The sequence below is a fragment of the Zea mays genome, chromosome 5 (genome assembly GCF_902167145.1).
Source record: "Zea mays cultivar B73 chromosome 5, Zm-B73-REFERENCE-NAM-5.0, whole genome shotgun sequence".
NCBI classification, from domain to species: domain Eukaryota; kingdom Viridiplantae; phylum Streptophyta; class Magnoliopsida; order Poales; family Poaceae; genus Zea; species Zea mays.
This window is the reverse complement of record NC_050100.1, coordinates 196,943,602-196,961,698: the sequence shown is the minus strand read 5'-3', so window position 1 is coordinate 196,961,698 and position 18,097 is coordinate 196,943,602. Positions and strand designations below refer to the sequence as shown.

Genomic DNA, 18,097 nt, shown 5'->3' with positions numbered 1-18,097 from the left:
AAATATGAAAATCCCGATAAAAAATCACCGGGACCCGAGCAAGGAACTGAGACACGGAGTTTATACTGGTTCAGGCATTCACCCTAGTCCAGTGTAGTACTGACCATAGTATTTTTTTGAGGCGTGTTATACCAGGTGTGCTTGTGTGTCGAAAGAAAGTTTCCCTACCCTTTTATAGCTCAAAGGTGGACTTTACAGTGGGAATTCATATTTTACTCGGAGGGAGCTCGACTTGCTGCCTTCGGATGGCGAAGTCCTCCTGACATGGTTCGTAGGGTCGTGCGCTATCGTCCCCTAGTATGGCATTCCATCTTGTCCGTCTGGTATACGAGTCCCTGTAGCTTGCTCGGTGTCAACGTTATGGTACCTGGCGTGTCCCGCAAAAAGTGGGCTTACGACATGGTTCAGGGTTGTGTCCAGTACTGTTTCATCTTCCGTCATACCCCTTGCGTCACTGTCAAGCACGCATAGGTATACGCCCAGTATGGGGTTTTGTATCATCCTTTCCGGTGTATGGGCCACTGTAGAGACTCCGGTGCCAAGGTCTCCACGACTGGAGTTGACCGGCCCCGCGAGTCAGTGAGGGTATATCCGTGGGCGCATGCGGGGGGTGTTCCATCGTGTCTGCCATAGACCTTTTGGTACTATATGTATGGTCTAGACGTGGTTTGGTGATGTTGTGTCTTGTTGCGGGCGTCGTGGGCCGACAGCGTTGGCCTAGATTCCTTCCTTGCGGACCCGCTTGGCGGGGACTTGGTCGGTCGTCTCGCCTCACAGACTTGCTCGACGGGGACTTGCTCGGTGAGGACTTGTTCAGTCGCCCCGCCTCAGACTTGCTCGGTGGAAACTTGGTCATTCGCCCTACCACGTAGACTTACTCAGCGAGGACTTGGTCGGTAAATGGGCCAGAGAGAGGTTTGTGGGAGTCGCCTTAGGTACCCCGTTCGTGGGTACCCGACAAAAAACACAACAAAAAAGTCATAATCTTGAGCCACCATGAAGAGACTAAAATATCAGATTATGCATATGAAAGATTGCTATGGTGCCTAAATCATTTATGGATATCAATAGCCTACTGAAGGAAAGGGAAAACATAGCAAAGATGAAAATAAATAAAGTGATATAGATAGAAGGATGGTTAGATCAACCTCCTCCTTATTTATAGGACAATTACACATTCATAGCTTGCCCCTGGGTAATTAGAGTCGAACTACTAAAACCTTGGGGCATTATGGCCCAACTCAAGATATGTAGATCTGATGGTCATGAACTCTTTACAACTTTGCTTCTCATCGATGCAAGCTTCGTGATGATGCCACATGTAACCTCTAGTTTTGACCGGAACTTCATCCAAGTTTTGAGGTCCAAACTCAAGAAACCGAGTCCCTAGTGGTTTTGATACCCAAACCACCAAAAGCCTCATGATTATCATATCTAATATGATCTCGATGTGTGTCACCATCAGGCCTTGACCATCCAATCACTAAGTACTCTAGCGCCTATGTTTGACTTGGTCATCCATCATAATGACTTGATCAACATAGTCTACTATTCTATGTACTCTTGCACTTGTTGATGTCCATAGGTGTCAACCACCATAGTTAGTCTTTTGGCTTCTTTGGTTACTCAGTCCAAGCCTCGGGGTCCATCCTTCATCACTCTCAATCCATCGACACAAACCTGTTTGAACTTTACCTTCGTCATCGACCACCGCCTTTGTGTTTCACACCTACGCATCATAGGCCAAAAGACATGTTGCACAACACCACACTCACGCTAAGGTTAGTAAACACTAAACCAAAGCCTCATGGACACATATCAACCATGTGTTCGCAATATAGGGTCTTTTAGTAGGGACACATGTGTTATGGCTCATGGACTGTAGCTAGAGTAGGAGATCCAAAATTTCTGGTTTCATTGGATTTGTGAGAGGAGGCATGAGAGAGAGAAATAGAGAAAAGAGATTCTATAAAGAATACGTGAACAATATATGAATAGTAGTTGCGTTAGAGAAACCGGAGCCTATAACAGTTCTATTAAACATGCTCTTAAATTGTCCGTTCATCAGATTACTGGCAGTATGGAGTGTCAATCGCCAGATGCACAGATACTTACACTGCATGGCGCCACACCATACAATAATAATCGAGCCTTTCGACCCGCAAATATACTTGTGGGCAATGACGCAATGTCCCATTTATCTATATAAAATTGGTCAAACTTGAAGACGTTTGATGGCTCAATAAGCCTAAAGGGGTGTTTGGTTACTGGGACTAATGTTTAACCCGTGTCCTATCGGATGTTTGAATGTCTATTACGATTATTAAATATAGTCTAATTATAAAACTAATTACACAACTATAGAGTCTGAATGACGGAGCAAAATTTTAAGTCTAATTAATCCACGATTAACAAATATTTATTATAGCATCATATGATCGAATCATGAACTAATTAGACTTAAAAGACTCATCTTACCATTTTATCCTTATCTAGTTTTATAATTAAACTGTATTTAATATCTCTAATTAGTATTAAACATTCGAGGTGACGAGACTAAAATTTAGCTCCCGACAACCAAACACCAACTAGAACACCTTATATTTAGAAGAAACATGGGAGGTACTAGATTGTTGCAGCATATCTAATTTCAAGTAATCACCGTCTAACAAGCTAGCTAGCTCCTATGACTATATATGTTGTCTGCTCAAAATTATCTTTATCATTGTAAGCTATTTTATCTTGATAGGGACTAAGAATAATATGACACCCACGACGGGTGAGATATTTTTATGTTTTATGACAATGACGCATCTAATAAGAATATATTGCTGAAAATGTAGCCTCCGTCAAATTGCAAAAGGTTACTGCCTGCGATGATGGATAACAGAAAATGTTTTTTAGTCAAATGACATTATCACAACACGAATATCAGATGGCGAAACTCCCAATAATATTTGTTCATAGTACACAACCATTTGTAGAACAGAGATTTTATCAATCCTTGATTATAGAGGACATATTAACAGCCTGTATGGAATAATGCAGAAGAAAAATCCGATTCTTGCACTTGTTCTACGAAACTAAAATGATTCATCCGAAATTCCCGCATGATTCTTGTTGAATTCTTTAAGCCCAAAGTATTAATTAAAGTAAATAAAAGCAGGGTCACACAGTTTCCTTGGAATCAAAGGAGTACAAGTGTACAACGGTGGATAGGAAACATAGACAAATAGCACTGCATGCAGTACCTAGCGCTAGCCTACGCCTACCTAGACCTTGAAGAAGATAATATAGGCACGCAACGCAACACGCTTCACTCAAAAAAGAAAATGATTTGACTCACACTAGCTTCATTGTCTAGAGTACTTCTACATTCAGAACCAAGCTAACATGACAAAGCAAAGACAAAAGAAAAAGGTAGAAGGAGACAGCCAATGCATGGGCTGCATGCATGCGAAGTACGTCACACGCGCAGCTATCTATCAGAGTATCTATCAGGCGCATATGAAGCCACTTGGGAGGTTCTTGCCACAGTAGTTGATAATGAGGCTGAGCTTGACAGGGATGTCGACGGTGATGCCGAGCACGTTGGCCTTGATGGCGGTGCAGAGGCAGACGGCGGCCTCCAAGTCGGCGAGGCCGCCGAGGATGCTGCAGCACGGCTCGGCGGGCGGGTGGCCGACCTCGGCGCTGACGAGGCCCAGCACGTTGGCGCACGCAGCGAACTTAAGCGCGTGCTTGGGGCACTTGCCACCGGTTGAAGGCGACGGCGGCGTCGGGGTTGGCGGCGTTGGCGTCGGGCAGCCGCCGCCGCAGGCGTTGGCCACCGTGAAGAGGACCAGGTTGAGGGCCACGAGGAAGAAGGCCTTGGACGATGCCATGGAGGCTGAAAAAAACCCAACAGCACTGCGCAGAGCAGAGGGATGCTTGCGGACTGGACTGGTGGGCTAGGGATAGGAGGAGCGCTGGTGCAACTGGAGTGGAATAAGCTCAGGGGGAGAAGGGCATTTATAGGGAAGAATTGAACCAAAGGTCAGGAAAAATCCTATTTACTGTACTTCACTGTAACTCCTCCTACACCACTTCCTGAACTTATATAGAACAATATATATATACCCTAAAGTAAAGTACAACACTACAGCGACGTGTGTCCTGTGTTTATTTTCGTAAATGTAATCTTGTTTTCAAGAATCAAGAATTACGTTCTTTACTGAATTGTTGCTGCCTGCTTTTTATCTTGAATTTGAGTATCATATTAAATTTTATGCAATTGCTACTTTAACTTATAAAATGTTAATATGGTAATGAAAAGAGATGAACAATTTACTTGTATATACTTCAACGCTACAAACTGATAAATTGTACAACAACAGTAGCAGCCTGACAGTCTTGGACCTCTTGGTAACCAATCCAACATGCAATACTTGCAAGCGAAGGGGCACCCATGCATGTGGTGTGGATGTGGCAGTCACAAGGCTCCAATAGGGCATGGCGGCTTCCGCAGCTCGTGGGCCGCCCCGGCTGTGCCGCCAAAGTGGCAATGGGCCACATCTCCCCAATCCCCCCATGCCAGTCTGCCTGCCCCGCTGTGCCGGCCCCGAGTGATTCACTGCTCTTGAGTCATGATACCGAAAAAAATTTGGTGCAGCCGGCTGCAAACCAGGATACTTACAGCCTCTCACATAAAAAAAATTGAGCCTATCTACAGCAGCAATAACATAACTAAAACGTTATCTATTGGACCTGCAGGTAGGGTCAATCCTCCTTTTTTATGAGGGGCTGCAAATATTCTGATTTGCAGCCGACTGCACCAATTTTTTTTCATTTGACACGGGGTGTGTGGTCATGTGGCTGAGGAGAGAAACAAATGCAAGCGACGACTACCAACCATGCAAGCTGTCCTCATCAACAATAGCTTTTTGACTCTTATCGCGTCGATTTATTTTCGAAATAGGTAGTACTATTACGAGAGCAACGACATCGATACTCACAGATATCGGTGCTGGATGCACATCAGGCGTGAAAACCATGGCATGTCTGTGCCGGATTTCGGTTGTCGGCTCTATTGAATATATGGTCAAGAGATAAATATAATTCATGAGAAGGTTAATGGTTAGTGTAACGGTTTATTAGCAAGAGTCTATATATACATGAAGGGACCGGCGTGCTTAAGAGAACATCTTAGTTGTTGTCATTGTTGAGAACTACGTTACCACGGATCGCCAGATCCGCTCCCTTCCCTTCCGTCAGCAAATTAGGCGCGAGAAGCTGTAGAAGACCCGTCTCCCTTCCCATAAGCACGACAGAGGAAACACACGAGACACTGGATATAGGGTTGGGCCTCTGGCCTCTTTCTGATCTCTATTCCATATGAGGGGTACAGGTTCTATAGATAGAGACGTGATAGCCCTCAGGGCTATATTCGGTATTTGCCCACATAACCCTTCATTAGGGTTTCTCAACACTCCCCCTTGGGCGAATACCGCGACCAACACATGCCTCGTTAAAACTCCAAAAAACCCAGTGGGAAAATATGGAGAAAGAGTGCATGGTGATACAAATTGCATTTGCACTTTGTTGCCTCGTTAAAAACCTCATGTGAGAAACTTCAAGAAAACTCACCAAGGGAAAAAGAGTACAACAGCTGTCATCGGGACAAATTTCGATCCTCTGGGATCTAGATTCTACTGAATCTTCTACAAAGGCTAACTTTAGAAATGTGCTCCCCCTGATCCTTGCAAAACTGTATCAATATGGCAAAATATTTTCTTCTGGAAGTATATGCACATATAGATTTAGCAAACAGATTGCATATCCTTGCAAAGATTATTTCAGGAACTTCACCTCAACTCACTTCTAGGATACACGAGGTAAGTGCACGTATCAACATAAATAAGCCACTTCGACTAGTGGTGTTCGATCGACTAGATCTACATATTTGATAGAAACTTCCATAAAGGTTCACATATTGATCATCAAGCTGACGCCTTCAGGGCATAGAATATGACATTTATTGTCACACGATTGTGATCAATATAAGCATTCGCTCCCCCTGACGATGACATATGTTAAAGTCGTTATCCCTCATAACTTAACCATATTCTTCAAGATATATATCTCATTGTTCATCTGGAATAACGAGAATGGACGAGGTTGGGATGCTATCATTTTCTATCTTACACCACAATTTATACATAGTAGTGCAAAGCAAGTAACATGTCCTTATATAGGACTTAGGGGATAATATAGTTGCAATAGTACATATTCTAAATATGACACATCGCTCCAGGCGTTCATCCATTGCAACATCTATGATGGTGTAACAAAAGTCCATCAAAAATTGTAATCCATCAGGGATTTTTCATCGATCAGATACATCGTTATAGTCTGTCATTCTGGCACAATGGGGATATTTTTGCCAGTAACACCTAAACCTTATAGGTTTCTGCCATCGGGGCTTTAGAGGATACCGTAATTCCACATCAAGTGGAAAATACCATGAGTAAAACTCGTGGAATGCACATGTGCTTATTCGGTGAACTTCAAGTCCTTTGGTACCTCATCTTATTCCTTTTCGGGTCTGTATGGGTCTTTATCCCTTTATCGGGATTAACAAATTTTGGTGTTCAACTCAGACTTTATTTCTTCTAGAAAGGTTCCATCAGGGAACTGTAATCTCAACTAGTAGATATTCTCTCTACACTTGAGAATGGTCATTCATCAGGAACGCATTATTCAGTATGAGATTTATATGTTGCATATTTATAATTCAAGAATATGAGTCCTCCTTGGATCTCATGACAGATCTTCTGAACCCTATTAACTGCATAGTTTAATTCATGCCATTTGCCAGATATATATTACATAGCGGAACAGTGTTTATTCAACACATATGTGGGATGGGTCTCTCACAAGACCACTTGAACCATCGCATTCACCACACATTATTTCAATAGTGCCCATAAATGTCCGAACTTCAAGCTCGTGACTTTCATTTTGCGATTATTGGTTCAGCCCTGATTGCATTTATCAATGACCCAATAAGAGAGCTTAAAGCACTCATGCCTAGGACTTTGTTTTGGATCCCTTTGCAATCTAGAGAGGCAAGATAGGTGTCGACACATTTGTCTCCCACATTTAATAATGATCTCCGTCATTTCCCAAAACGAAAGATTCATTGTTCCGTATTCCCAGCACAATGATATTGCGCGCATTGCTAGGAATTTCATCATCAAGATGAACCTCTTCGTGAGGCAAATCACCATCAGGGTGAATTAATCAGAGGAGAGTTATCACAGACCACGTGAATCTGCAATCAGAACATATGCTTTGACTAAGGCCAATGGACCATATCCGCAGGCGTCCCCGCAGAATAGATCAAATACCAATAAGTCAAATGTGGATATGATATTAATCCCGGGTATATCCACATCTACATCAGTTAGAAGCATTCAGACCAATATGGTTACTCCTCAACGATTTCTGGCAAACTCCATATATACAGGAGTACACACCGAACGACAGGTTCAGTTTGGCTTTTGTGCGTTTAATAGAATATCGAGGCATTACATTATATGGGCATTCCTCCCCCTAATGCCGAGATGTTCTAAAAGCATACAGATAAAATCCCCAACCACAATCATCCAGTTGTGGCCAATATATGCTATTGTGGTGATTTATTTGGGAAATCTTACGCACATTACAAATAGTGGTTTTATGCAGTGAGCTTTGGACTTAGATTAATGTAGTGGCATGAATACTACATATTTGTCCTTCAACATGAAGGGTTAGTCTCAACATTCAGCGAGACACGCAACAACAAGTTGCTTAATGGTTACAATTCTGCAAACTTATTGTTATTATTACCAAATGCACAGTCAATCATTAAGATTTAGACTAACATGCACAACACTTATTTAATCCATAAGGCATCTTTAGGGGCTCATGAATACCATCGTCGTTTTGAGCCATTAGTTGACTTCAGATCAACAAGTAAAATGACCATCAGGGTCTAACGCTCACAAAGACATTCACTGGTTGTATTGTTCTTTGAGGCACATAGGAAAAATGTGTGTGCTTATATTGGTAGTAAAGTGCACGGCATCAGGCCAATGCTGCCAAGCAAAGATTTTTATATGCAGAGATGTATAGTCCAGCTCATTTTATTATTGCCCATGGTTTACCCAATTACTCATACCGTTCTGAAATTGGGTATCGATTTATGCAACATTTTTAGGTATTATAATTTTGAGAGAGAATTTATAACAATAGTTAATAAATTGTGATGCTGCCAGCAGGGCAAACATTTCTCCTCATATTATATACCAATTTGTTCTATATAGCATTATTTCGATCTCTTTATTGTTCAGCAAAAAGAGAAGCTTTGGAATAGAACAGACAGGGCCAAGAATTCATTTTATCTGGGAAAATCACCATATAACTAGCTTTTGATGAAGCAAATGATGATAACTGCTTGGCAAGAATGAAAATAGGACCGGTGTCCGCCAGGATCCATCTTCAACAACAGATATTACTGCTCTCATACGAAGAAATCATCAGGAGTAGAGAGGATACAATAGGTCTCTACAAGATCTTTATATTTCTATCACAAATTATCATCACTAGTAGTCTAATGGTCAAGACATATGACTCTTCTGGCTCCGAGGACCAAGGACATGTTAATGTCTAATTTAGCTTCAAGCTCTGTTGTGATGTGGGATTTCATAGTTATTTGTCTACTCTTCTCACTTCTGGTAGATCGGAGGTAGATAATGGTAAGCATGCCAAAGGGTGGAATTCAATGTAGTTCGGCTACATAAACCCCAGGTATGTGTTCATTTAGAACCGACCTTTACCATTTAGCTTACAGTGTATACCAAACTTGTCAAAGGACTATCCCGAGTCAATTCAGTGACTATAAATATTTACAATTCCGAGAGATGTATGCGACACAAGCATAGAGGTCTTAGATAGAACGAGTAAAGTGGTTCGAGGGGAACACACTATGGTTTTCACACCAACATAGTGAATTTTTTTTTGAGAATAACCTCTCGGTATACTCGCAACTTCGTGTTGCTAGCGGTTAAATGTCCTTTTATCTCATAGTTTGCTTCATGTCATCCAGCGACAAAGAGAGCAATGCGCTAACATCTGGTTGAGCAATGTATGACTGAGATTTCTGATCTTAAATCATTTGGTAAGGTCTTTTTGCTTACTAATATAATCCCAATTTGTGATATCTTCTATGCCAAAAAGGCTTCATGCATTATATATCTTCGGGTTACTACGGGTAAAACTTTATGCATGAGGAGAGAGCAGAGAGTTAACTTATCCATGTTCTGTTGTATTTCAATTTAATTTCCCAGATTATTCAAGCACTGTAGAGCTTGATATAGTTGTTATGGCCACTTGGCAATATAAATAAATATATGATGCCACACAACACAAGCAAATAAAATATAGAGCTAAATAAAATTGTTTACGAAGGTTGCGTTATGATGTGACTTCATCTTTTTACAAAATACGTATTAAAGCATGAATAACCCACCACAATCTATGCGAGTACAAGCTCTAGTGTATGTGGCGTCAACGCGTGTGCGACCATCAGGGCTACGACAACACAACACGCCTTCGCAATAAGTGCAACAGGCAGAATTATTGCTCGATAATTGGGATACACGATAAATCCACGCAACGTGCGCAACAGGCGCAATTGTGGCTCGCGGCAGACAGTGCCTACAGGGCATGCAAAAAATACGCGATTCAGCGATGACGGTCTGACTCAACGGGAGCAATCCGATTAATGGAGAGCGCGACATAGCAATCACATGACGCAGCCAAGTTCGAACGGCACAAATACTGCGTCGTGTTGCCAGGGCGCAGCCAGTGCTCAGCCAATGCCATAACTCGGTCGATTAATAACGTAGTCTGATCAACGTGTTTGAATACCCACTATACAATTTAATCGCTCGACGTGAGTCCAAAAACTCAACATATCATAAATATTTAGAGCGATTTAAGTATGCACAGACAGTACGATATTGCCTTCACATGCATTCTAATATTTCTGCTATATATTTACCACCGAGAATAGAGCAGGAAGATAATACTAGAATTAATACATGAGCATAACACATCATGTGTAAAACACAATTTTCCATATTTAAGTATGCATTGTCTCAAATATTTAGTTGTAATCATGCTGACACGAGCCACTCCCATCTCAATTTTTTTTCAACAGCTCATGTTATGTATGGAGGGTAGACAGTTAGAACACATGCAAAAGGAATATACGGCAATAAAAAAACTAAAATAGAAATAAAAATATGACGCTCACAGCCTCTGGGCTGGGCATCCAACGAGCATCTCTCGCCTAGTCAAATCATGCAGGGGTGCGGCCACATACACGTCAATCACCTCGCGCATGTGGAGTTAGAAACGCGATAGTTTGCGTTAGTTTGTGTTGCATGCGGACATGCAGGACCCGCTCAACCAGCACTACGGAGTTATTGGTTGGCAGTTTGGCACACGAAAATAGGAACAGTAGATCTATATATCAGGTCGGTACGCGTGATGTGGCCAGCAGAGCCGCCGCCGGCGTACTGTTTTTTTCAAGACGAACAGTAGATCTATATATTTCATACCATGTTTCTTGATTCTGCGAATGGAAACGAAGCCTGTCGCGTAGGACAGTTCGGCAAGGCCAAAGACCTGCCAGCGTGACGAAAAGTTGACGCAGGTCTGATCTCGCAGCAACGTCGAGGTAGAGCGTGCTGATAACGTGTTGAGAACTACGTTACCACGGATCGCCAGATCCGCTCCCTTCCCTTCCGTCAGCAAATTAGGCGCGAGAAGCTGTAGAAGACCCGTCTCCCTTCCCATAAGCACGACAGAGGAAACACACGAGACACTGGATATAGGGTTGGGCCTCTGGCCTCTTTCTGATCTCTATTCCATATGAGGGGTACAGGTTCTATATATAGAGACGTGATAGCCCTCAGGGCTATATTCGGTATTTGCCCACATAACCCTTCATTAGGGTTTCTCAACAGTCATCTCCCTTTTTAGGGTTACGAACGCTCAAGACACTGTCACCTTTTCTCTGGACACGCATGTGGTGCTAGCACACCGATGCCACGATGTTTCATCTCTGTACATATGGATATTATACAGACACAACTATTGTATCCTTGTGGTATTGATCAACAACGAACTTGGACGGGAAGGGTGATCGTATTGTTGGTGCTGTTGGTACACGAGAAAGTTCGACTACTTCCAGTACATCGACTCATTCTTCTTCTGTTGTATTGTGCATGGATCGTAAAACCTCGTTCATTGATCTCATGCATGAAAGTGCTAGGCACATTAGTTAACCCAAAAGACATTACTAACCCCTCATACAAGCTGATTTTTGTTTTGAAGTGTTTTTCATTCAACTCCTAGTTTCATTTTTATTTGATGATAACCAATGCGTAAGTCTACTCTAGAATAAGTCTGGGTATTCGAGTTACCCAAAATATCTGGTGCGAGTAATTCAGGTAAATGAAAATTTGGATATTAAAAATTGCTACCCAATTTTGGTTTCGAAAAAAATATTACCCAAAAGTTCGGGTACGTACCCAATAATTTGAGTTCAGGTTTTACCCAATTGTCGGGGATACGATCAGTGAGAGCACTAGGGAAAAGCCTCTGACTACTGAGACCCGTCGGTCAACTGGAGTAGGTAGGTAACGTCTACCTGGAAAAACCCACCCCCGGACGAGCCTCGCAGCACTGAGCCAGGGTTCGAACGTGGCGGAATCGGACTGGGGGCCCGGAGAGCCAAAAGGAATCCACTCGAGTGGATCCCTCAACTCGTCCGAGACTGACCCGTCATAAATGACCAGCCACATTGATTGTGTCTAGCGCTGAGCCACAATAGGGGTGTCGGCCCGCCTCCCACTCATGACCTACAAGCGCCTCGGGTTGCGACGCCCTCATAGCCTACAAACTCCTCGAACTGCGACACATTTACAACCCGCGCTTCGTCGGCCTGCGACACACTCATGACCTATCAGGACTAGGTTTGAGTGCACAGACCGCTGGCAGGGCGCAACACGACGAGCCGCGTTGAGCCCCAGGCTACGAAGGCCAGGTGTCGACATAACCCAAATGATGACGCTCAGGTCCCACTCCGCCCATGTCGTCCTGCATAAGGATACGGCGGAACCAGACGATCCTAGGGTCCACGGGCGCACGTAACTTCACCCTGGGTAAAACGCTTGGTTTTACCATCGCCCGGTGGCTCCTTCCTGAGTAAGCAACCGCTGACCGACCCCATCGCCGGGACGATACGATTTTCCAAAGTTCTTATGGACGGAGGCAGCAGACTCATCATTCTCTGCTCTGCCACGTATGACAGCCATGAGTCTCGGTCGAGACCGCCTCCGCCGTCCAGGCAGCCCTTTCAGGCATCATGCTAGGAGTGTACGTAACCCCTCTCAGACGGATTGACCTGCTAATAACTTTTAGTACGCTAGCCAACTTCAGAACCGAGACCCGAACCTTCAAAGTGGTTGACTTGCAAGGGACCTATCATTCCATCCTCGCAAGGTCGTGCTATGTGAAGTTCATGTGAAAGTCGCCTAGAGGGGGTGAATAGGACAAACCTGAAAATTATAAACTTTGAACACAAACTTCACCCAGGGTTAGGATTAGAAATAAGTAATAACGAATTCAGAGTGTGGAAGAGATTTCTTCTTGCTATGAGTTGCTCAATCGATGCAGATGACTTTGGAAGCTAACTCAAAAAGATTGTCAGCAAGAGAACTTAGAGAGAGGAGAGAAGAATCAAATTGTAAGGTAATGATCAATACAAATGAACACAATGATTTATTTCCCGAGGTTCGATTCTAATGAACCTACTCCCCGTTAAGGAGGCCACGAAGGTCGGGTCTTTTTCAACCCTTTCCCTCTCTCAATCGATCACTTAGACCGGTGAGTGCTTCTTCTTAATCTCAAGGATTGCTTAGACCCCGCAAGGACCACCACATAATTTTGGTGTCTCTTGCTAGCTTTACAAGTCACTAGAGAGTTTAGAAGGAGATGAAGAAAGCATAGTTGAAAGCCAAGCAACAAGAAAATACATAAGATCACACTCTCTCAAGTTACTAATCACTAATGATCACTAGTCATAATTATGGCACTTGGAGAGATTTGGAAGCTTGAATGTGTCTTGAGATGAAGTGCTTGCTCTTGTATTGAATGGGAGTGAATGGAAGGCTTGGATTGAATGAATGGAGGTGGTTGAGGTTGTATTTATAGTCATAACTACTTCCTAGTCGTTGCCTCTTTTCTGCCAACCGCGGACGGTCCGCGCCCCTGGTTCGGACGGTCCCCCTGCACATCAATGACTGAAATCACAACAGTCAGCAATAACGGCTATATCAACAACTATAGTGCATTAAATGTGTCGTCAGATGTCAGATAAAGCTGTCGCGGACGGTCCGGCCGTGCACCTAGGACGGCTGCGAGGATGCTAAAAACATTTTACCGAACCCATCACCTTCGGGGTTTTCTGGTTTTTCAACGAGCGGACGGTCTGCGCCTAAGGCCGGACGGTCCGAGCTTGGTCCTGGACGATGCTCTTTTCTCCTTCGGACAGTCTGCGGTGTACATTCGTGTTTTGCATTGTTCCTGTCTGAGGCACACCTTGGTGTCGTGGACGGTCCATCGGAAGGGTCTGTACGGTAAATTTGCGCACAGGTGAATTTTCCAAAAAGCTTCTCCTACCCAGAATAATCTATGATATTCCGGACAATCGACTTAGAATTGATGTAGATAAACTTATGCACCTGAGAAATAATCAACTAGGCAAACTAGTAAATCTATAAGATTTGTGATGGTCGTTAAACACCAAAATCAATTATAGAAAATGGTTAAGGCCATTTCCCTTTCATCATGGATGTCCCCAAATATACCTACCTGAAGCTTAAGATGTCGGGTCCGACAGGAACCATCACTGTGGGCACCACAGCGCAGCATGCGTACAAATGCGAGGTTGAATGTTGTGACTTGGCTGAGAAAGTTGCTACAGCTCAAGAGTTGCCAGAGGAATTGTAATACCCAAATTGTAAGGAAGAATAAAAGTAGAATTTTCTCTCGTTTATATATGTGTATGTATCTGTAGTTGTCATCACATGTGAACACCATTTTAAAAACAATTAATAAAAATATATATACCACTAAAATAGCGCATCATGTTGGAGTTTAATTACATGTGCATTTAATTATAAAAAAACATAATAAAAACACATTAATACTGAAAAGGAGGTTCTGACCTAATTTAAAACTTGGAATTTGAAAAAGAGAGAAAAGAAAAGAAAAGAAAAGAAGGGAGTATAAAATATAAAGGAAAAATATATATAAATATACTTTTAAAATTGGTATTTTGGTAACCTGAATTTGAACTTAACACAAAAATGGATTCAAATTTGAAATCTGAATTTGAAAAGGAAGAAAAGAAAATAGAAACGAAAAAGAAAAGAGGAAGGAAGCTTACCTGGGCCTCAATCGCCAATTCGGCCCAACCGCAGAAACTGAAAGGGAAATGTGCCCTTGGGCCATTTCTAAGTATTTTGGTGATTAAGTGTCCAACACAAATGGTTATGTGTTAAACTATGCCAAATGGTGGACAAAGTGCAAATCAATACAAAGGTATGATTCTAGACTTAGTACATTGGTTTTTGTGTACTAACATATTTGTCTAAGTGCTAGAATCAGAGAAAAAACAAATGGAAAAGACTTGGCTCGAGCAGCCAAGACTCTGCTCAGTCTGGGTGCACCGGACTGTCCGGTGCTGCACCGGACAGTGTCCGGTGCGCTAGGCTGGCGCTGGTCAACTGGCCGCTCTCGAGAACTCGACGGCGGCGTACGGCTAAAAATCACCGGACTGTCCAGTGGTGCACCGGACTGTCCGGTGAGCCAACGGTCGGCCGCGCAATCCGCACGTGACGCGTGGCCGGGCCAACGGTTTGAAGGGGGCACCGGACTGTCCGGTGCGCCAACGGCTCCAAATCGTCAACGGTCGGCTGCGCTAGAATAGGAAAGAAATCTGCACCGGACAGTGTCCGGTGGTGCACCGGACTATCCGGTGCACCAATCGATAGAAGGCAAGACTTGCCTTCCTGGATTGCTCTCAACGGCTCCTAACTGCCTTGGGGCTATAAAAGGGACCCCTAGGCGCATGAAGGAGCACAACCAAGCATTCTTTGATCATCTCTTAGCACCAAGACATCTCTCTAGCGCATTTGATTCGTTGTGATAGCAATTTGAGCTCCTCTTGAGTTGAGAACTCCGTGTGTGATCTTAGAGCTCAAGTTGTGACTTGTGTGCGTGTTTGTGCTCGTGCTTTGAGACTTGTGTGTGTTGCTCTTCCCACTCTTACATCTGTGCTTCTTTGTGATCATCTCATTGTAAGGGCGAGAGGCTCCAAGTTTTGGAGATTCCTCGCAAACCGGAAAGAGTAAAGGAAAAAGAACACCGTGGTATTCAAGTTGATCATTGGATCACTTGAAAGGAGTTGAGTGCAACTCTCATCCATTGGGACGCCACAACGTGGACTAGGCAAGTGTTGTACTTGGCCGAACCACGGGATAAATCTCTGTGTCTCTTGTACTTGTTCTCACTGTGTCAATTGTGGTTCACAAGAGCTCTCCTTAGCCACTTGATTTCATTGTGCTAACACTTAATCAAGTTTGTGGCTTTAAGTTTCAAATTTTTACAGGATCACCTATTCACCCCCCTCTAGGTGCTCTTAGAAACACACCACGCGACCCAAACATTCCCTTCACCCGCGTGCGCGTATCTGCCGCAGACTCGACCGGTGGGACCCACCTGGCTACTTCTCCCTCGCGGCCTGACCGACACCCCATCACTCCTTGTGCGGCTGACTTGCGGGGCCCGTGGGTCATCCTCCGCACGCGCTTGATACGGCTGACAACCGCTGCAGCTGGACACTGGGGCCCACGCATCACTTCGCTCGTGCTCGCTTACACGTGGGTCCTCTCTAGCAGTGCCTTACCCCCTTTCTTCCCCCAAATCCGCGTCGTGGGTTCAGCTATGGCGCGGAATCCGGGCGCCATTGCAGCCCAGGCACCCCGATCGGGGTTTATAACCGTGGAGCGTGCCCCTTTCTTCTCCCCCACCACCTCCTCGCTCCGAATTTCTGGTTGCCCGGGCGTGAGTGACGCGCTATGCCGCCGCGCCGTGTGTGAACGAGAGACCGCCGCCGCGACTGTTCTTCTCGACGCCGTGAAATCTCGACCCGATAGCGTTCGTGGGTGATCAAGGGAGCCGCGCGGAGAGATTTCGTGGCTTCTCCGCGCGTGTGATCCACTGGTCGCCCTGGAATTGCTTGCCGTGCCTTGCTGCGGCGGCCAAATCTACCCCGCACCGTGGATCGGGTGGCTGCGCTCCCCAATCGCCAGTGAGTTGCCCATGCCCGTGTTCGCATTCATCTCTTAATTGCGTTGGCCTGTGTACTCGGGAAAATGGTGCACCAGGGGGGTGCACTTGGGTGTGTTGGGGACCATAATTAGGGGTACCCTCAAGACTCCTAATTCTCAGCTGGTAACCCCCATCAGCATAAAGCTGCTAAGGCCTGATGGGTGCGATTAAGTCAGGGATCAGTCCATTCAAGTGACTCGATCACGCCTCGCCCGAGCCTAGCCTCGGACTAGGGCAGCCGACCCCGGAGGATTTCCGTCTCGCCCGAGGCCCCCCTTCCAACGGCGAACGTATCTCCGGCTCGCCCGAGGCCCTGCCTTCGCTAAGAAGCAACCCTGACTAAATCGCCGCACCGACCGACCGAGTCGCAGGAGCATTTAATGCAAAGGTAGCCTGAGACCTTTATCCTGACGCGCGCCCTCCGGCAGAGCCGAAGTGACCGCGGTCACTTCGCCGCTCCAATGACCGGCCTGACAGAAGGACAGCGCCGCCTACGCCACTCCGACTGCAGTGTCACATGACAGAGTGAGACTGACATGCAGTCAGGCCCTGCCAAAGGCACCATAGGAAACTCCGCTCCGCCCGACCCAGGGCTCGGACTCGGGCTAAGCCCCGGAAGACGGCGAACTCCGCTCCGCCCGACCCAGGGCTCGGACTCGGGCTAAGCCCCGGAAGACGGCGAACTCCGCTCCGCCCGACCCAGGGCTCGGACTCGGGCTAAGCCCCGGAAGACGACGAACTCCGCTCCGCCCGACCCAGGGCTCGGACTCGGGCTAAGTCCCGGAAGACGACGAACTCCGCTCCGCCCGACCCAGGGCTCGGACTCGGGCTCAGCCCCAGAAGACGACGAACTCCGCTTCGCCCGACCCCAGGGCTCGGACTCCGCCCTGGCCTCTGCCGACGACCTCCGCCTCGTCCGACCCAGGGGCTCGGACTCGGCCTCGGCCATGGAAGACAGACTCGACCTCGGCTTCGGAGTAGCCTCCACATCGCCCAACCTAGGGCATAGGCTCGCCACGTCAACAGGAGGCGCCATCATCACCCTACCCCGAGCTGACTCGGGCCGCAGGGAACAAGACCGGTGTCCCATCTGGCTAGCTCCGCCAGATAGGCAATGATGGCGCCCCGCATGCTCTATGACGACGGCGGCTCTCAGCCCCCTTACGGAAGCAAGAGGACGTCAGCAAGGACCCAACCACTCCGACAGCTGTCCCTCCGCCAGGCTCCATCGCTCCTCCGACGGCCACGACATCACACCAGCTGGGTGCCAAAATCTCTCCGGCTGCCACATCGGCATGTACTTAGGGCGCTAGCTCTCCCCCGCTAGACACGTAGCACCCTGCTACACCCCCCATTGTACACCTGGATCCTCTCCTTACGCCTATAAAAGGAAGGACCAGGGCCCTCTTAGAGAGGGTTGGCCGCGCGGGGACGAGGACGAGACAGGCGCTCCCTTGAGGCCGCTCGCTTCCCTCTCCCGCGTGGACGCTTGTAACCCCCTACTACAAGCGCACCCGACCAAGGCGCGGGACGAACACGAAGGCCGCGGGATTCCCACCTCTCTCACGCCGGTCTCCGGTCGCCTCGCTCCTTCCCCCCTTCGCGCTCG

The 18,097-nt window shown here is 46.0% G+C and overlaps 1 protein-coding gene across 1 annotated transcript; it reads right to left on the bottom strand.

Annotated features, from left to right (window-relative positions):
- Positions 1 to 3,181: 3,181 nt before the first annotated feature.
- LOC100281909 (cortical cell-delineating protein) lies at positions 3,182 to 3,979 on the bottom strand. The gene has a single exon (NM_001154828.2). The coding sequence runs from the start codon at positions 3,882 to 3,884 to the stop codon at positions 3,498 to 3,500; it is 387 nt and encodes a 128-aa protein (NP_001148300.1). The 5' UTR covers positions 3,885 to 3,979; the 3' UTR covers positions 3,182 to 3,497.
- Between the last annotated feature and the right edge of the window lie 14,118 nt (positions 3,980 to 18,097).